Source organism: Bombina bombina, chromosome 6 (assembly GCF_027579735.1).
Source record: "Bombina bombina isolate aBomBom1 chromosome 6, aBomBom1.pri, whole genome shotgun sequence".
Lineage (NCBI taxonomy): Eukaryota > Metazoa > Chordata > Amphibia > Anura > Bombinatoridae > Bombina > Bombina bombina.
Genome location: NC_069504.1, coordinates 101,348,477 through 101,360,984, shown reverse-complemented (window position 1 = coordinate 101,360,984; position 12,508 = coordinate 101,348,477). Strand labels below are relative to the sequence as shown.

General features: G+C 41.2%; 1 protein-coding gene across 3 annotated transcripts in view; it reads left to right on the top strand.

Moving 5' to 3' along the window:
• The window catches only part of PHTF2 (putative homeodomain transcription factor 2), a 522,887-nt gene that overhangs the window by 416,203 nt on the left and 94,176 nt on the right, over positions 1-12,508 (top strand). For all 3 annotated transcript variants that reach the window (XM_053716525.1, XM_053716526.1, XM_053716524.1), the window contains one exon: positions 12,298-12,426. In XM_053716525.1, the coding sequence (XP_053572500.1) occupies positions 12,298-12,426 (129 nt within the window). The remainder of the gene's footprint in view (positions 1-12,297; positions 12,427-12,508) is intronic.

The window sequence follows — 12,508 nt, the reverse complement described above, 5'->3', positions numbered from 1 at the left end:
ATTGCATGTCATGTCACACTTATTAATGCAGATAAAATTTCCTTTAGTACTGTTACATTACCTGTTGCTGTTCCGTCAACATCTAATTTTCAGAGTGTTCCTGATAACATAAGAGATTTTATTTATTTTAAATCCATTAAGAAGGCTATGTCTGTTATTTCTCCTTCTAGTATACATAAAAGTCTTTTAAAACTTCTCTTTTTTTCAGATGAATTTTTAAATGATCATCATCATTCTGATACTGATAATGGTTCTTCTGGTTCAGAGGTTTCTGTCTCAGAGGTTGATGATGATAAATCTTTGTATTTGTTCAAGATGGAATTTATTCGTTCTTTACTTAAAGAAGTGTTATTTGCATTAGAAATAGAGGATTCTGGTCCTCTTGATTCTAAATGTAAACGTTTAAATAAGGTTTTTAAATCTCCTGTAGTTATTCCAAAAGTGTTTTATCTCCCTGATGCTATTTCTGAAGTAATTTCCAGGGAATGGAATAATTTGGGTAATTTATTTACTCCTTCTAGACGTTTAAGCAAATTATATCCTGTGCCATCTGACAGATTAGAGTTTTTTGGGACAAAAATCCCTAAGGTTATGGGGCTGTCTCTACTCCTGCTAATGTGCTACTATTCCTACGGCAGATAGTACTTCATTTAAGGATCCTTTAGATAGGAAAATTGAATCCTTTCTAAGAAAAGCTTACTTATGTTCAGGTAATCTTCTTAGACCTGCTATATTTTTAGCGGATGTTGCTGCAGCTTCAACTTTTTGGTTAGAAGCTTTAGCGCAACAAGTAACAGATCATAATTTTATAGCATTATTATTATTCTATAACATGCTAATAATTTTATTGGTGATACCATCTTTTGATATCATTAGAGTTGATGTCAGGTATATGTCTCTAGCTATTTTAGCTAGAAAAGCTTTATGGATTAAACTTGGAATGCTGACATGTCTTCTAAGTCAACTTTGCTTTCCCTTTCTTTCCAGGGTAAATAATCATTTCGTTCCTTTCCTCACAACAAGGAACAAAAGCCTGATCCTTCATCCTCAGGAGCGGTATCAGTTTGGAAACTATTTCCAGTTTGGAATATATCCGAGCCTTATAGAAACCTATAGTCAGCTCCTAAGTACCTATGAAGGTGCGGCCCTTATTCCAGCTCAGCTGGTATGGGGCAGATTACGTTTTCTTCAAAGAAATTTGGATCAATTCCGTTCTTAATCTCTGGTTTCAGAAACATTGTTTCAGAAAGGTACAGAATTGGCTTCAAGTTAAGGCCTCCTGCTAAGAGATTCTTTTCTTTCCCGTGTCCCAGTTAACACAGCAAGGCTCAGCATTTCTGAAATGTGTTTCAGATCTAGAGTTGGCTGGAGTATTTATGCCAGTTCCAGTTCTGGAACAGGGGCTGGGGTTTTATTTTATCTCTTCATTGTACCAAAGAAGGTCAATTCCTTCAGACCAGTTCTGGATCTATCATTATTGAATCGTTATGTTAGGATACCAACATTCAAGATGGTTACTGTAGGACTATCCTGCCTTTTGTTTAGCAAGGGCATTATATGTCTACAATAGATTTACAGGATGTGTATCTGCATATTCCGATTCATCCAGATCACTTTTAGTGTCTGAGATTCTCTTTAGACAAGCATTACCAGTTTTGTGGCTCTACCGTTTGGCCTAGCCTCAGTTCCAAGAATTTTTTTCAAAGGTTCTCGGTGCCCTTCTTTCTGTAATCAGAGAATAGGATTTTGGTATTTCCTTATTTGGACGATATCTTGGTACTTGCTCAGTCTTCTCATTTTCGTAGAATCTCATACGAATCGACTTGTGTTGTTTCTTCAAGTTCATGGTTGGAGGATCAATTTACCAATCAGTTCATTGATTCCTCAGACAAGGGTAACCTTTTTAGGTTTCTAGATAAATTCAGTGTCTATGACTCTGTCCTTGTCAGACAAGAGAAGTTTAACATTGATATCAGCTTGTCAAAACCTTCAGTCACAATCATTCCCTTTGGTAGCCTTATGCATGGAAATGTTGGGTCTTAGGACTGCCGCATCAGATGCGATCTCCTTTGCTCGTTTTCACATGCGACCTCTTCAGCTCTGTATGCTGAACCAATGGTGCAGGGATTACTCAAAGATATCTCAATTAATATCTTTAAACCGATTTTACGACACTCTCTGACATGGTGGACAGATCACCATCGTTTAGTTCAGGGGGCTTCTTTGTTCTTCCGACCTGGACTATAATCTCAACAGATGCTAGTTTTACAGGTTGGGGAGCTGTGTGGGGGTATCTGACGGCACAAGGGGTTTGGGAATCTCAGGAGGTGAGATTTCCGATCAATATTTTGGAACTCCGTGCAATTTTCAGAGCTCTTCAGTCTTGGCCTCTTCCGAAGAGAGAGTTGTTCATTTGTTTTCAGATAAGACAATGTCACAACTGTGGCATACATCAATCATCAAGGAGGGACTCACAGTCCTCTGGCTATGAAAGAAGTATCTCGAATTTTGGTTTGGGCGGAATCCAGCTCCTGTCTATTCTCTGCGGTTTTTATCCCAGGTATGGACAATTGGAAAGCGGATTATCTCAGTCGCCAAACGTTGCATCCGGGCGAATGGTCTCTTCACCCAGAGGTATTTCTTCAGATTGTTCAAATGGGGGAACTTCCAGAAATAGATCTGATGGCTTCTCATCTAAACAAGAAACTTCCCAGGTATCTGTCCAGATCCCGGGATCCTCAGGCGGAGGCAGTGGATGCATTTTCACTTCCTTGGAAGTATCATCCTGCCTATATCTTTCCGCCTCTAGTTCTTCTTCCAAGAGTAATCTCCAAGATTCTGAAGGAATGCTCGTTTGTTCTGCTGGTAGCTCCGGCATGGCCTCACAGGTTTTGGTATGCGGATCTTGTCCGGATGGCCTCTTGCCAACCGCGGACTCTTCCGTTAAGACCAGACCTTTTGTCTCAAGGTCCTTTTTTCCATCAGGATCTGAAATCCTTAAATTTAAAGGTATGGAGATTGAACGCTTGATTCTTGGTCAAAGAGGTTTCTCTGACTCTGTGATTAATACTATGTTACAGGCTCGTAAATCTGTATCCAGAGAGATATATTATAGAGTCTGGAAGACTTATATTTCTTGGTGTCTTTCTCATCATTTTTCTTGGCATTCTTTTAGAATACCGAGAATATTACAATTTCTTCAGGATGGTTTAGATAAGGGTTTGTCCGCAAGTTCCTTGAAAGGTCAAATCTCTGCTCTTTCTGTTCTTTTTCACAGAAAGATTGCTATTCTTCCTGATATTCATTGTTTTGTACAAGCTTTGGTTCGTATAAAGCCTGTCATTAAGTCAATTTCTCCTCCTTGGAGTTTGAATTTGGTTCTGGGGGCTCTTCAAGCTCCTCCATTTGAACCTATGCATTCATTGGATATTAAATTACTTTCTTGGAAAGTTTTGTTCCTTTTGGCCATCTCTTCTGCCAGAAGAGTTTCTGAATTATCTGCTCTTTCTTGTGAGTCTCCTTTTCTGATTTTTCATCAGGATAAGGCGGTGTTGCGAACTTCTTTTGAATTTTTACCTAAGTTGTGAATTCCAACAACATTAGTAGAGACATTGTGGTTCCTTCATTATGTCCTAATCCTAAGAATTCTAAGGAGAAATCGTTGCATTCTTTGGATGTTATTAGAGCTTTGAAATATTATGTTGAAGCTACTAAGTCTTTCCGAAAGACTTCTGGTTTATTTGTTATCTTTTCCGGTTTTAGAAAGGCCAGAAAACTTCTGCCATTTCTTTGGCATCTTGGTTGAAATCTTTATTTCATCTTGCCTATTTTGAGTCGGGTAAGACTCCGCCTCATAGGATTACAGCTCATTCTACTAGGTCAGTTTCTACTTCCTGGGCGTTTAGGAATGAAGCTTCGGTTGATCAGATTTGCAAAGTGGCAACTTGGTTCTCTTTGCATACTTTTACCAAATTCTACCATTTTGTTGTATTTTCTTCTTCTGAAGCAGTTTTTGGTAGAAAAGTACTTCAGGCAGCGGTTTCAGTTTGAATCTTCTGCTTATGTTTTTCATTAAATTTTATTTTGGGTGTGGATTATTTTCAGCAGGAATTGGCTGTCTTTATTTTATCCCTCCCTCTCTAGTGACTCTTGTGTGGAAAGATCCACATCTTGGGTAGTCATTATCCCATACGTCACTAGCTCATGGACTCTTGCTAATTACATGAAAGAAAACATAATTTATGTAAGAACTTACCTGATAAATTCATTTCTTTCATATTAGCAAGAGTCCATGAGGCCCGCCCTTTTTTGTGGTGGTTATGATTTTTTTGTATAAAGCACAATTATTCCAATTCCTTATTTTATATGCTTTCGCACTTTTTTCTTATCACCCCACTTCTTGGCTATTCGTTAAACTGAATTGTGGGTGTGGTGAGGGGTGTATTTATAGGCATTTTAAGGTTTGGGAAACTTTGCCCCTCCTGGTAGGAATGTATATCCCATACGTCACTAGCTCATGGACTCTTGCTAATATGAAAGAAATGAATTTATCAGGTAAGTTCTTACATAAATTATGTTTTTCTGGGCTAAATCGATTCATTATTAAACACATATTTAGCCTTGAGGAATCATTTTATCTGGGTATTTTGATATAATAATATCGGCAGGCACTGTTTTAGACACCTTATTCTTTAGGGGCTTTCCCAAAGCATAGGCAGAGCCTCATTTTCGCGCCGGTGTTGCGCACTTGTTTTTGAGAGGCATGGCATGCAGTCGCATGTGAGAGGAGCTCTGATACTTAGAAAAGACTTTCTGAAGGCGTCATTTGGTATCGTATTCCCCTTTGGGCTTGGTTGGGTCTCAGCAAAGCAGATACCAGGGACTGTAAAGGGGTTAAAGTTCAAAACGGCTCCGGTTCCGTTATTTTAAGGGTTAAAGCTTCCAAATTTGGTGTGCAATACTTTTAAGGCTTTAAGACACTGTGGTGAAAATTTGGTGAATTTTGAACAATTCCTTCATGTTTTTTCGCAATTGCAGTAATAAAGTGTGTTCACTTTAAAATTTAAAGTGACAGTAACGGTTTTATTTTAAAACGTTTTTTGTACTTTGTTATCAAGTTTATGCCTGTTTAACATGTCTGAACTACCAGATAGACTGTGTTCTGAATGTGGGGAAGCCAGAATTCCTATTCATTTAAATAAATGTGATTTATGTGACAATGACAATGATGCCCAAGATGATTCCTCAAGTGAGGGGAGTAAGCATGGTACTGCATCATTCCCTCCTTCGTCTACACGAGTCTTGCCCACTCAGGAGGCCCCTAGTACATCTAGCGCGCCAATACTCCTTACTATGCAACAATTAACGGCTGTAATGGATAATTCTGTCAAAAACATTTTAGCCAAAATGAACACTTATCAGCGTAAGCGCGACTGCTCTGTTTTAGATACTGAAGAGCATGACGACGCTGATAATAATATTTCTGAAGGGCCCCTAACCCAGTCTGATGGGGCCAGGGAGGTTTTGTCTGAGGGAGAAATTACTGATTCAGGGAACATTTCTCAACAAGCTGAACCTGATGTGATTACATTTAAATTTAAGTTGGAACATCTCCGCATTCTGCTTAAGGAGGTATTATCCACTCTGGATGATTGTGACAAGTTGGTCATCCCAGAGAAACTATGTAAAATGGACAAGTTCCTAGAGGTGCCGGGGCTCCCAGAAGCTTTTCCTATACCCAAGCGGGTGGCGGACATTGTTAATAAAGAATGGGAAAGGCCCGGTATTCCTTTCGTCCCTCCCCCCATATTTAAAAAATTGTTTCCTATGGTCGACCCCAGAAAGGACTTATGGCAGACAGTCCCCAAGGTCGAGGGAGCGGTTTCCACTTTAAACAAACGCACCACTATACCCATAGAGGATAGTTGTGCTTTCAAAGATCCTATGGATAAAAAATTAGAAGGTTTGCTTAAAAAGTTGTTTGTTCAGCAGGGTTACCTTCTACAACCAATTTCATGCATTGTCCCTGTCGCTACAGCCGCATGTTTCTGGTTCGATGAGCTGATAAAGGCGGTCGATAGTGATTCTCCTCCTTATGAGGAGATTATGGACAGAATCAATGCTCTCAAATTGGCTAATTCTTTCACCCTAGACGCCACTTTGCAATTGGCTAGGTTAGCGGCTAAGAATTCTGGGTTTGCTATTGTGGCGCGCAGAGCGCTTTGGATGAAATCTTGGTCGGCTGATGCGTCTTCCAAGAACAAGCTACTTAACATTCCTTTCAAGGGGAAAACGCTGTTTGGCCCTGACTTGAAAGAGATTATCTCTGATATCACTGGGGGTAAGGGCCACGCCCTTCCTCAGGATCGGCCTTTCAAGGCAAAAAATAAACCTAATTTTCGTCCCTTTCGTAGAAACGGACCAGCCCAAAGTGCTACGTCCTCTAAGCAAGAGGGTAATACTTCTCAAGCCAAGCCAGCTTGGAGACCAATGCAAGGCTGGAACAAGGGAAAGCAGGCCAAGAAACCTGCCACTGCTTCCAAGACAGCATGAAATGTTGGCCCCCGATCCGGGACCGGATCTGGTGGGGGGCAGACTCTCTCTCTTCGCTCAGGCTTGGGCAAGAGATGTTCTGGATCCTTGGGCGCTAGAAATAGTCTCCCAAGGTTATCTTCTGGAATTCAAGGGACTTCCCCCAAGGGGGAGGTTCCACAGGTCTCAGTTGTCTTCAGACCACATAAAAAGACAGGCATTCTTACATTGTGTAGAAGACCTGTTAAAAATGGGAGTGATTCATCCTGTTCCATTAAGAGAACAAGGGATGGGGTTCTACTCCAATCTGTTCATAGTTCCCAAAAAAGAGGGAACGTTCAGACCAATCTTAGATCTCAAGATCTTAAACAAGTTTCTCAAGGTTCCTTCGTTCAAGATGGAAACCATTCGAACTATTCTTCCTTCCATCCAGGAAGGTCAATTCATGACCACGGTGGATTTAAAGGATGCGTATCTACATATTCCTATCCACAAGGAACATCATCGGTTCCTAAGGTTCGCATTCCTGGACAAGCATTACCAGTTCGTGGCGCTTCCTTTCGGATTAGCCACGGCTCCAAGGATTTTCACAAAGGTACTAGGGTCCCTTCTAGCTGTGCTAAGACCAAGGGGCATTTCTGTAGTACCTTACTTGGACGACATTCTGATTCAAGCGTCGTCCCTTCCTCAAGCAAAGGCTCACACGGACATTGTCCTGGCCTTTCTCAGATCTCACGGATGGAAAGTGAACGTGGAAAAGAGTTCTCTATCTCCGTCAACAAGGGTTCCCTTCTTGGGAACAATAATAGACAGAAAAACAAAACTTCTAGACTCTTGTCGGATACTTCATTCCGTTCCTCTTCCTTCCATAGCTCAGTGCATGGAAGTGATCGGGTTGATGGTAGCGGCAATGGACATAGTTCCTTTTGCGCGCATTCATCTAAGACCATTACAACTGTGCATGCTCAGTCAGTGGAATGGGGACTATACAGACTTGTCTCCGAAGATACAAGTAAATCAGAGGACCAGAGACTCACTCCGTTGGTGGCTGTCCCTGGACAACCTGTCACAAGGGATGACATTCCGCAGACCAGAGTGGGTCATTGTCACGACCGACGCCAGTCTGATGGGCTGGGGCGCGGTCTGGGGATCCCTGAAAGCTCAGGGTCTTTGGTCTCGGGAAGAATCTCTTCTACCGATAAATATTCTGGAACTGAGAGCGATATTCAATGCTCTCAAGGCTTGGCCTCAGCTAGCGAGGGCCAAGTTCATACGGTTTCAATCAGACAACATGACAACTGTTGCGTACATCAACCATCAGGGGGGAACAAGGAGTTCCCTAGCGATGGAAGAAGTGACCAAAATCATTCTATGGGCGGAGTCTCACTCCTGCCACCTGTCTGCTATCCACATCCCAGGAGTGGAAAATTGGGAAGCGGATTTTCTGAGTCGTCAGACATTACATCCGGGGGAGTGGGAACTCCATCCGGAAATCTTTGCCCAAGTCACTCAGCTGTGGGGCATTCCAGACATGGATCTGATGGCCTCTCGTCAGAACTTCAAAGTTCCTTGCTACGGGTCCAGATCCAGGGATCCCAAGGCGGCTCTAGTGGATGCACTAGTAGCACCTTGGACCTTCAAACTAGCTTATGTGTTCCCGCCGTTTCCTCTCATCCCCAGGCTGGTAGCCAGGATCAATCAGGAGAGGGCGTCGGTGATCTTGATAGCTCCTGCGTGGCCACGCAGGACTTGGTATGCAGATCTGGTGAATATGTCATCGGCTCCACCTTGGAAGCTACCTTTGAGACGAGACCTGCTTGTTCAGGGTCCGTTCGAACATCCGAATCTGGTTTCACTCCAGCTGACTGCTTGGAGATTGAACGCTTGATCTTATCGAAGCGAGGGTTCTCAGATTCTGTTATCGATACTCTTGTTCAGGCCAGAAAGCCTGTAACTAGAAAGATTTACCACAAAATTTGGAAAAAATATATCTGTTGGTGTGAATCTAGAGGATTCCCTTGGGACAAGGTTAAGATTCCTAAGATTTTATCCTTCCTTCAAGAAGGATTGGAAAAAGGATTATCTGCAAGTTCCCTGAAGGGACAGATTTCTGCCTTGTCTGTGTTACTTCACAAAAAGCTGGCAGCTGTGCCAGATGTTCAAGCTTTTGTTCAGGCTCTGGTTAGAATTAAGCCTGTTTACAAACCTTTGACTCCTCCTTGGAGTCTCAATTTAGTTCTTTCAGTTCTTCAGGGGGTTCCGTTTGAACCCTTACATTCCGTTGATATTAAGTTATTATCTTGGAAAGTTTTGTTTTTAGTTGCAATCTCTTCTGCTAGAAGAGTTTCAGAATTATCTGCTCTGCAGTGTTCTCCTCCTTATCTGGTGTTCCATGCAGATAAGGTGGTTTTACGTACTAAACCTGGTTTTCTTCCAAAAGTTGTTTCTAACAAAAACATTAACCAGGAGATTATCGTACCTTCTCTGTGTCCGAAACCAGTTTCAAAGAAGGAACGTTTGTTGCACAATTTGGATGTTGTTCGCGCTCTAAAATTCTATTTAGATGCTACAAAGGATTTTAGACAAACATCTTCCTTGTTTGTTGTTTATTCCGGTAAAAGGAGAGGTCAAAAAGCAACTTCTACCTCTCTCTCTTTTTGGATTAAAAGCATCATCAGATTGGCTTACGAGACTGCCGGACGGCAGCCTCCCGAAAGAATCACAGCTCATTCCACTAGGGCTGTGGCTTCCACATGGGCCTTCAAGAACGAGGCTTCTGTTGATCAGATATGTAGGGCAGCGACTTGGTCTTCACTGCACACTTTTACCAAATTTTACAAGTTTGATACTTTTGCTTCTTCTGAGGCTATTTTTGGGAGAAAGGTTTTGCAAGCCGTGGTGCCTTCCATTTAGGTGACCTGATTTGCTCCCTCCCTTCATCCGTGTCCTAAAGCTTTGGTATTGGTTCCCACAAGTAAGGATGACGCCGTGGACCGGACACACCTATGTTGGAGAAAACAGAATTTATGTTTACCTGATAAATTACTTTCTCCAACGGTGTGTCCGGTCCACGGCCCGCCCTGGTTTTTTTAATCAGGTCTGATATTTTATTTTCTTTAACTACAGTCACCACGGTACCATATGGTTTCTCCTATGCAAATATTCCTCCTTAACGTCGGTCGAATGACTGGGGTAGGCGGAGCCTAGGAGGGATCATGTGACCAGCTTTGCTGGGCTCTTTGCCATTTCCTGTTGGGGAAGAGAATATCCCACAAGTAAGGATGACGCCGTGGACCGGACACACCGTTGGAGAAAGTAATTTATCAGGTAAACATAAATTCTGTTTTCTCTGAGTCGGTCATTGATACCCTGATTCAGGCTAGAAAGCCTGTCACCAGGAAGATCTATCATAAGATTTGGCGCAAATATCTTTATTGGTGTGAATCCAACGGTTATTCGTGGAGTAAGATTAGGATTCCTAGAATATTGTCTTTTCTCCAAGAAGGTTTGGAGAAGGGATTATCTGCTTTTTACCTAAAAGGACAAATATCTGCTTTGTCTATTCTACTACACAAACGTCTGGCAGATGTCCCAGACGTTCAAGCATTTAGTCAGGCTTTGGTCAGAATCGAGCCTGTATTTAAACCTGTTGCTCCGCCATGGAGCCTAAACTTAGTTCTTAAAGTTCTTCAAGGGGTTCCGTTTGAACCTATGCATTCCATAGATATTAAGCTTCTATCTTGGAAAGTTTTGTTTTTCGTAGCTATCTCTTCGGCTCGAAGAGTTTCTGAGCTATCTGCTTTACAATGTGATTCCCCTTACCTTGTTTTCCATGCAGATAAGGTGGTTTTGCGTACCAAACCTGGGTTTCTTCCTAAGGTTGTTTCTAATAAGAATATCAATCAAGAGATTGTTGTTCCTTCTCTGTGTCCTAATCTTTCATCAAAGAAGGAACGTCTGTTACACAATCTTGATTTGGTTCGTGCTTTAAAGTTCTACTTACAAGCAACTAAAGATTTCCGTCAAACATCTTCATTGTTTGTTGTTTATTCTGGTAAACGGAGAGGTCAAAGGGCTACGGCTACCTCTCTTTCCTTTTGGCTGAAAAGCATCATCCGTTTGGCCTATGAGACTGCTGGACAGCAGCCTCCTGAAAGAATTACTGCTCATTCTACTAGAGCTGTGGCTTCCACATGGGCTTTTAAGAATGAGGCTTCTGTTGAACAGATTTGTAAGGCGGCGACTTGGTCTTCGCTTCATACTTTTTCCAAATTTTCCAAATTCAATACTTTTGCTTCTTCGGAGGCTATTTTTGGGAGAAAGGTTCTACAAGCAGTGGTGCCTTCCATTTAAGGTACCTGTCTTGTCCCTCCCTTCATCCGTGTCCTAAAGCTTTGGTATTGGTATCCCACAAGTAAGGATGAATCCGTTGACTCGATACATCTTACAAGAGAAAACATAATTTATGCTTACCTGATAAATTTATTTCTCTTGTGATGTATCGAGTCCACGGGCCGCCCTGTTTTTTAAGACAGGCATATATATTTTTATTTTAAAACTTTCAGTCACCACTGCACCCTATAGTTTCTCCTTTTTCTTCCTAGCCTTCGGTCGAATGACTGGGGGGTGGAACTAAGGGGGAGATATATAGACAGCTCTGCTGTGGGTGCTCTCTTTGCCACTTCCTGTTGGGAAGGATAATATCCCACAAGTAAGGATGAATCCGTGGACTCGATACATCACAAGAGAAATAAATTTATCAGTTTAGCATAAATTATGTTTTTTATTCATGCCGCAGGGAAAGAGTAATTGCCCAAATTCCTCTGCCCACTGTCCATTAGCAGAAAGAAACGCTCTTCTCCTGCTATATGGTATATTGTAGGTTCAACATTTCTTACTATAATAAATCTTGTGGTGTTTGTCTTACCAACAAATGACAGTTCTGCTGTCAGATATTGTGCATTAATTCTGCACAAACCAGGTGGTTTACAAAATTGTTCCCAAAGAACACAGGCATTCTTCCAGGGACATTTTAATGCAAAAAACAGTATGCCCTGATTTGTTAGAACATATCATGTTTGCTGATCCTAGATTATTACGAATTGCATGCATGCAAAGGGGTAAATGCATAGGTAAAGTCCTGCTTGAGAACCCCCCCCCCCAAAAGCCCCTAGTTCTAGGAAAACAATAATCTTATAATAACAATAGAAATTGCCTGCAGCTATCTCTGTATTTGACCAGTGCCCCATTTTTCTTACACATGGCTAAAACTGAATGGTATGTTTCAATAATTTTTCTGCACCGTTCCAACCTTAACAAATCTACAGTGGGCACTCTGTTTGTACTGGGATTTTTTTTTTTATCTCCTTAGGCAAAATTTACATGTCATTAATAAGCAGAAGAATCTCTTTAGCTGAGCGAAAAATATATCCTTTATGTACAGTCAGTTGAAATGTGGTTGTCTGTGCCCCTGGGGCTGTTTCTAAATAAAAAGAAAGCTCCTCTTCTTACAAAGCGAGTATGTTTGAATGATTTATTTTACTAAGCTGTCATATTTAAAGCCTAACATTGATAAGCTGCAATTAAACAGCTAACTTCATTTTAAAACCAAAATAGCACTTATTTATTTTTTATGGACTAAGCATTCACCCAGAATTTGGCTTTACTATGACGTGGCATTGGAAGTATGTTAACCATCTGTGGCAGCTAGCAGAGAAAAGGCAAACTTAACCACTGTTGTATTTGAACATATTTTAATTTGTTTAGAGTCACGTACCCTGGCTTCATAGTCCCAATCCAGGACTAGAAAAAGTCAGTGCTATCGTATGGGAAGGAAATGACTGCAAGAAAGCAGATATGTCGGTTCTGGAAATCAGTGGAATGATTATGAACAGAGTAAGTAATGTTTTTACAAATTAATGATTTTAATGGAAAAAAAGATATATATATATATATATATATATATATATATATATAT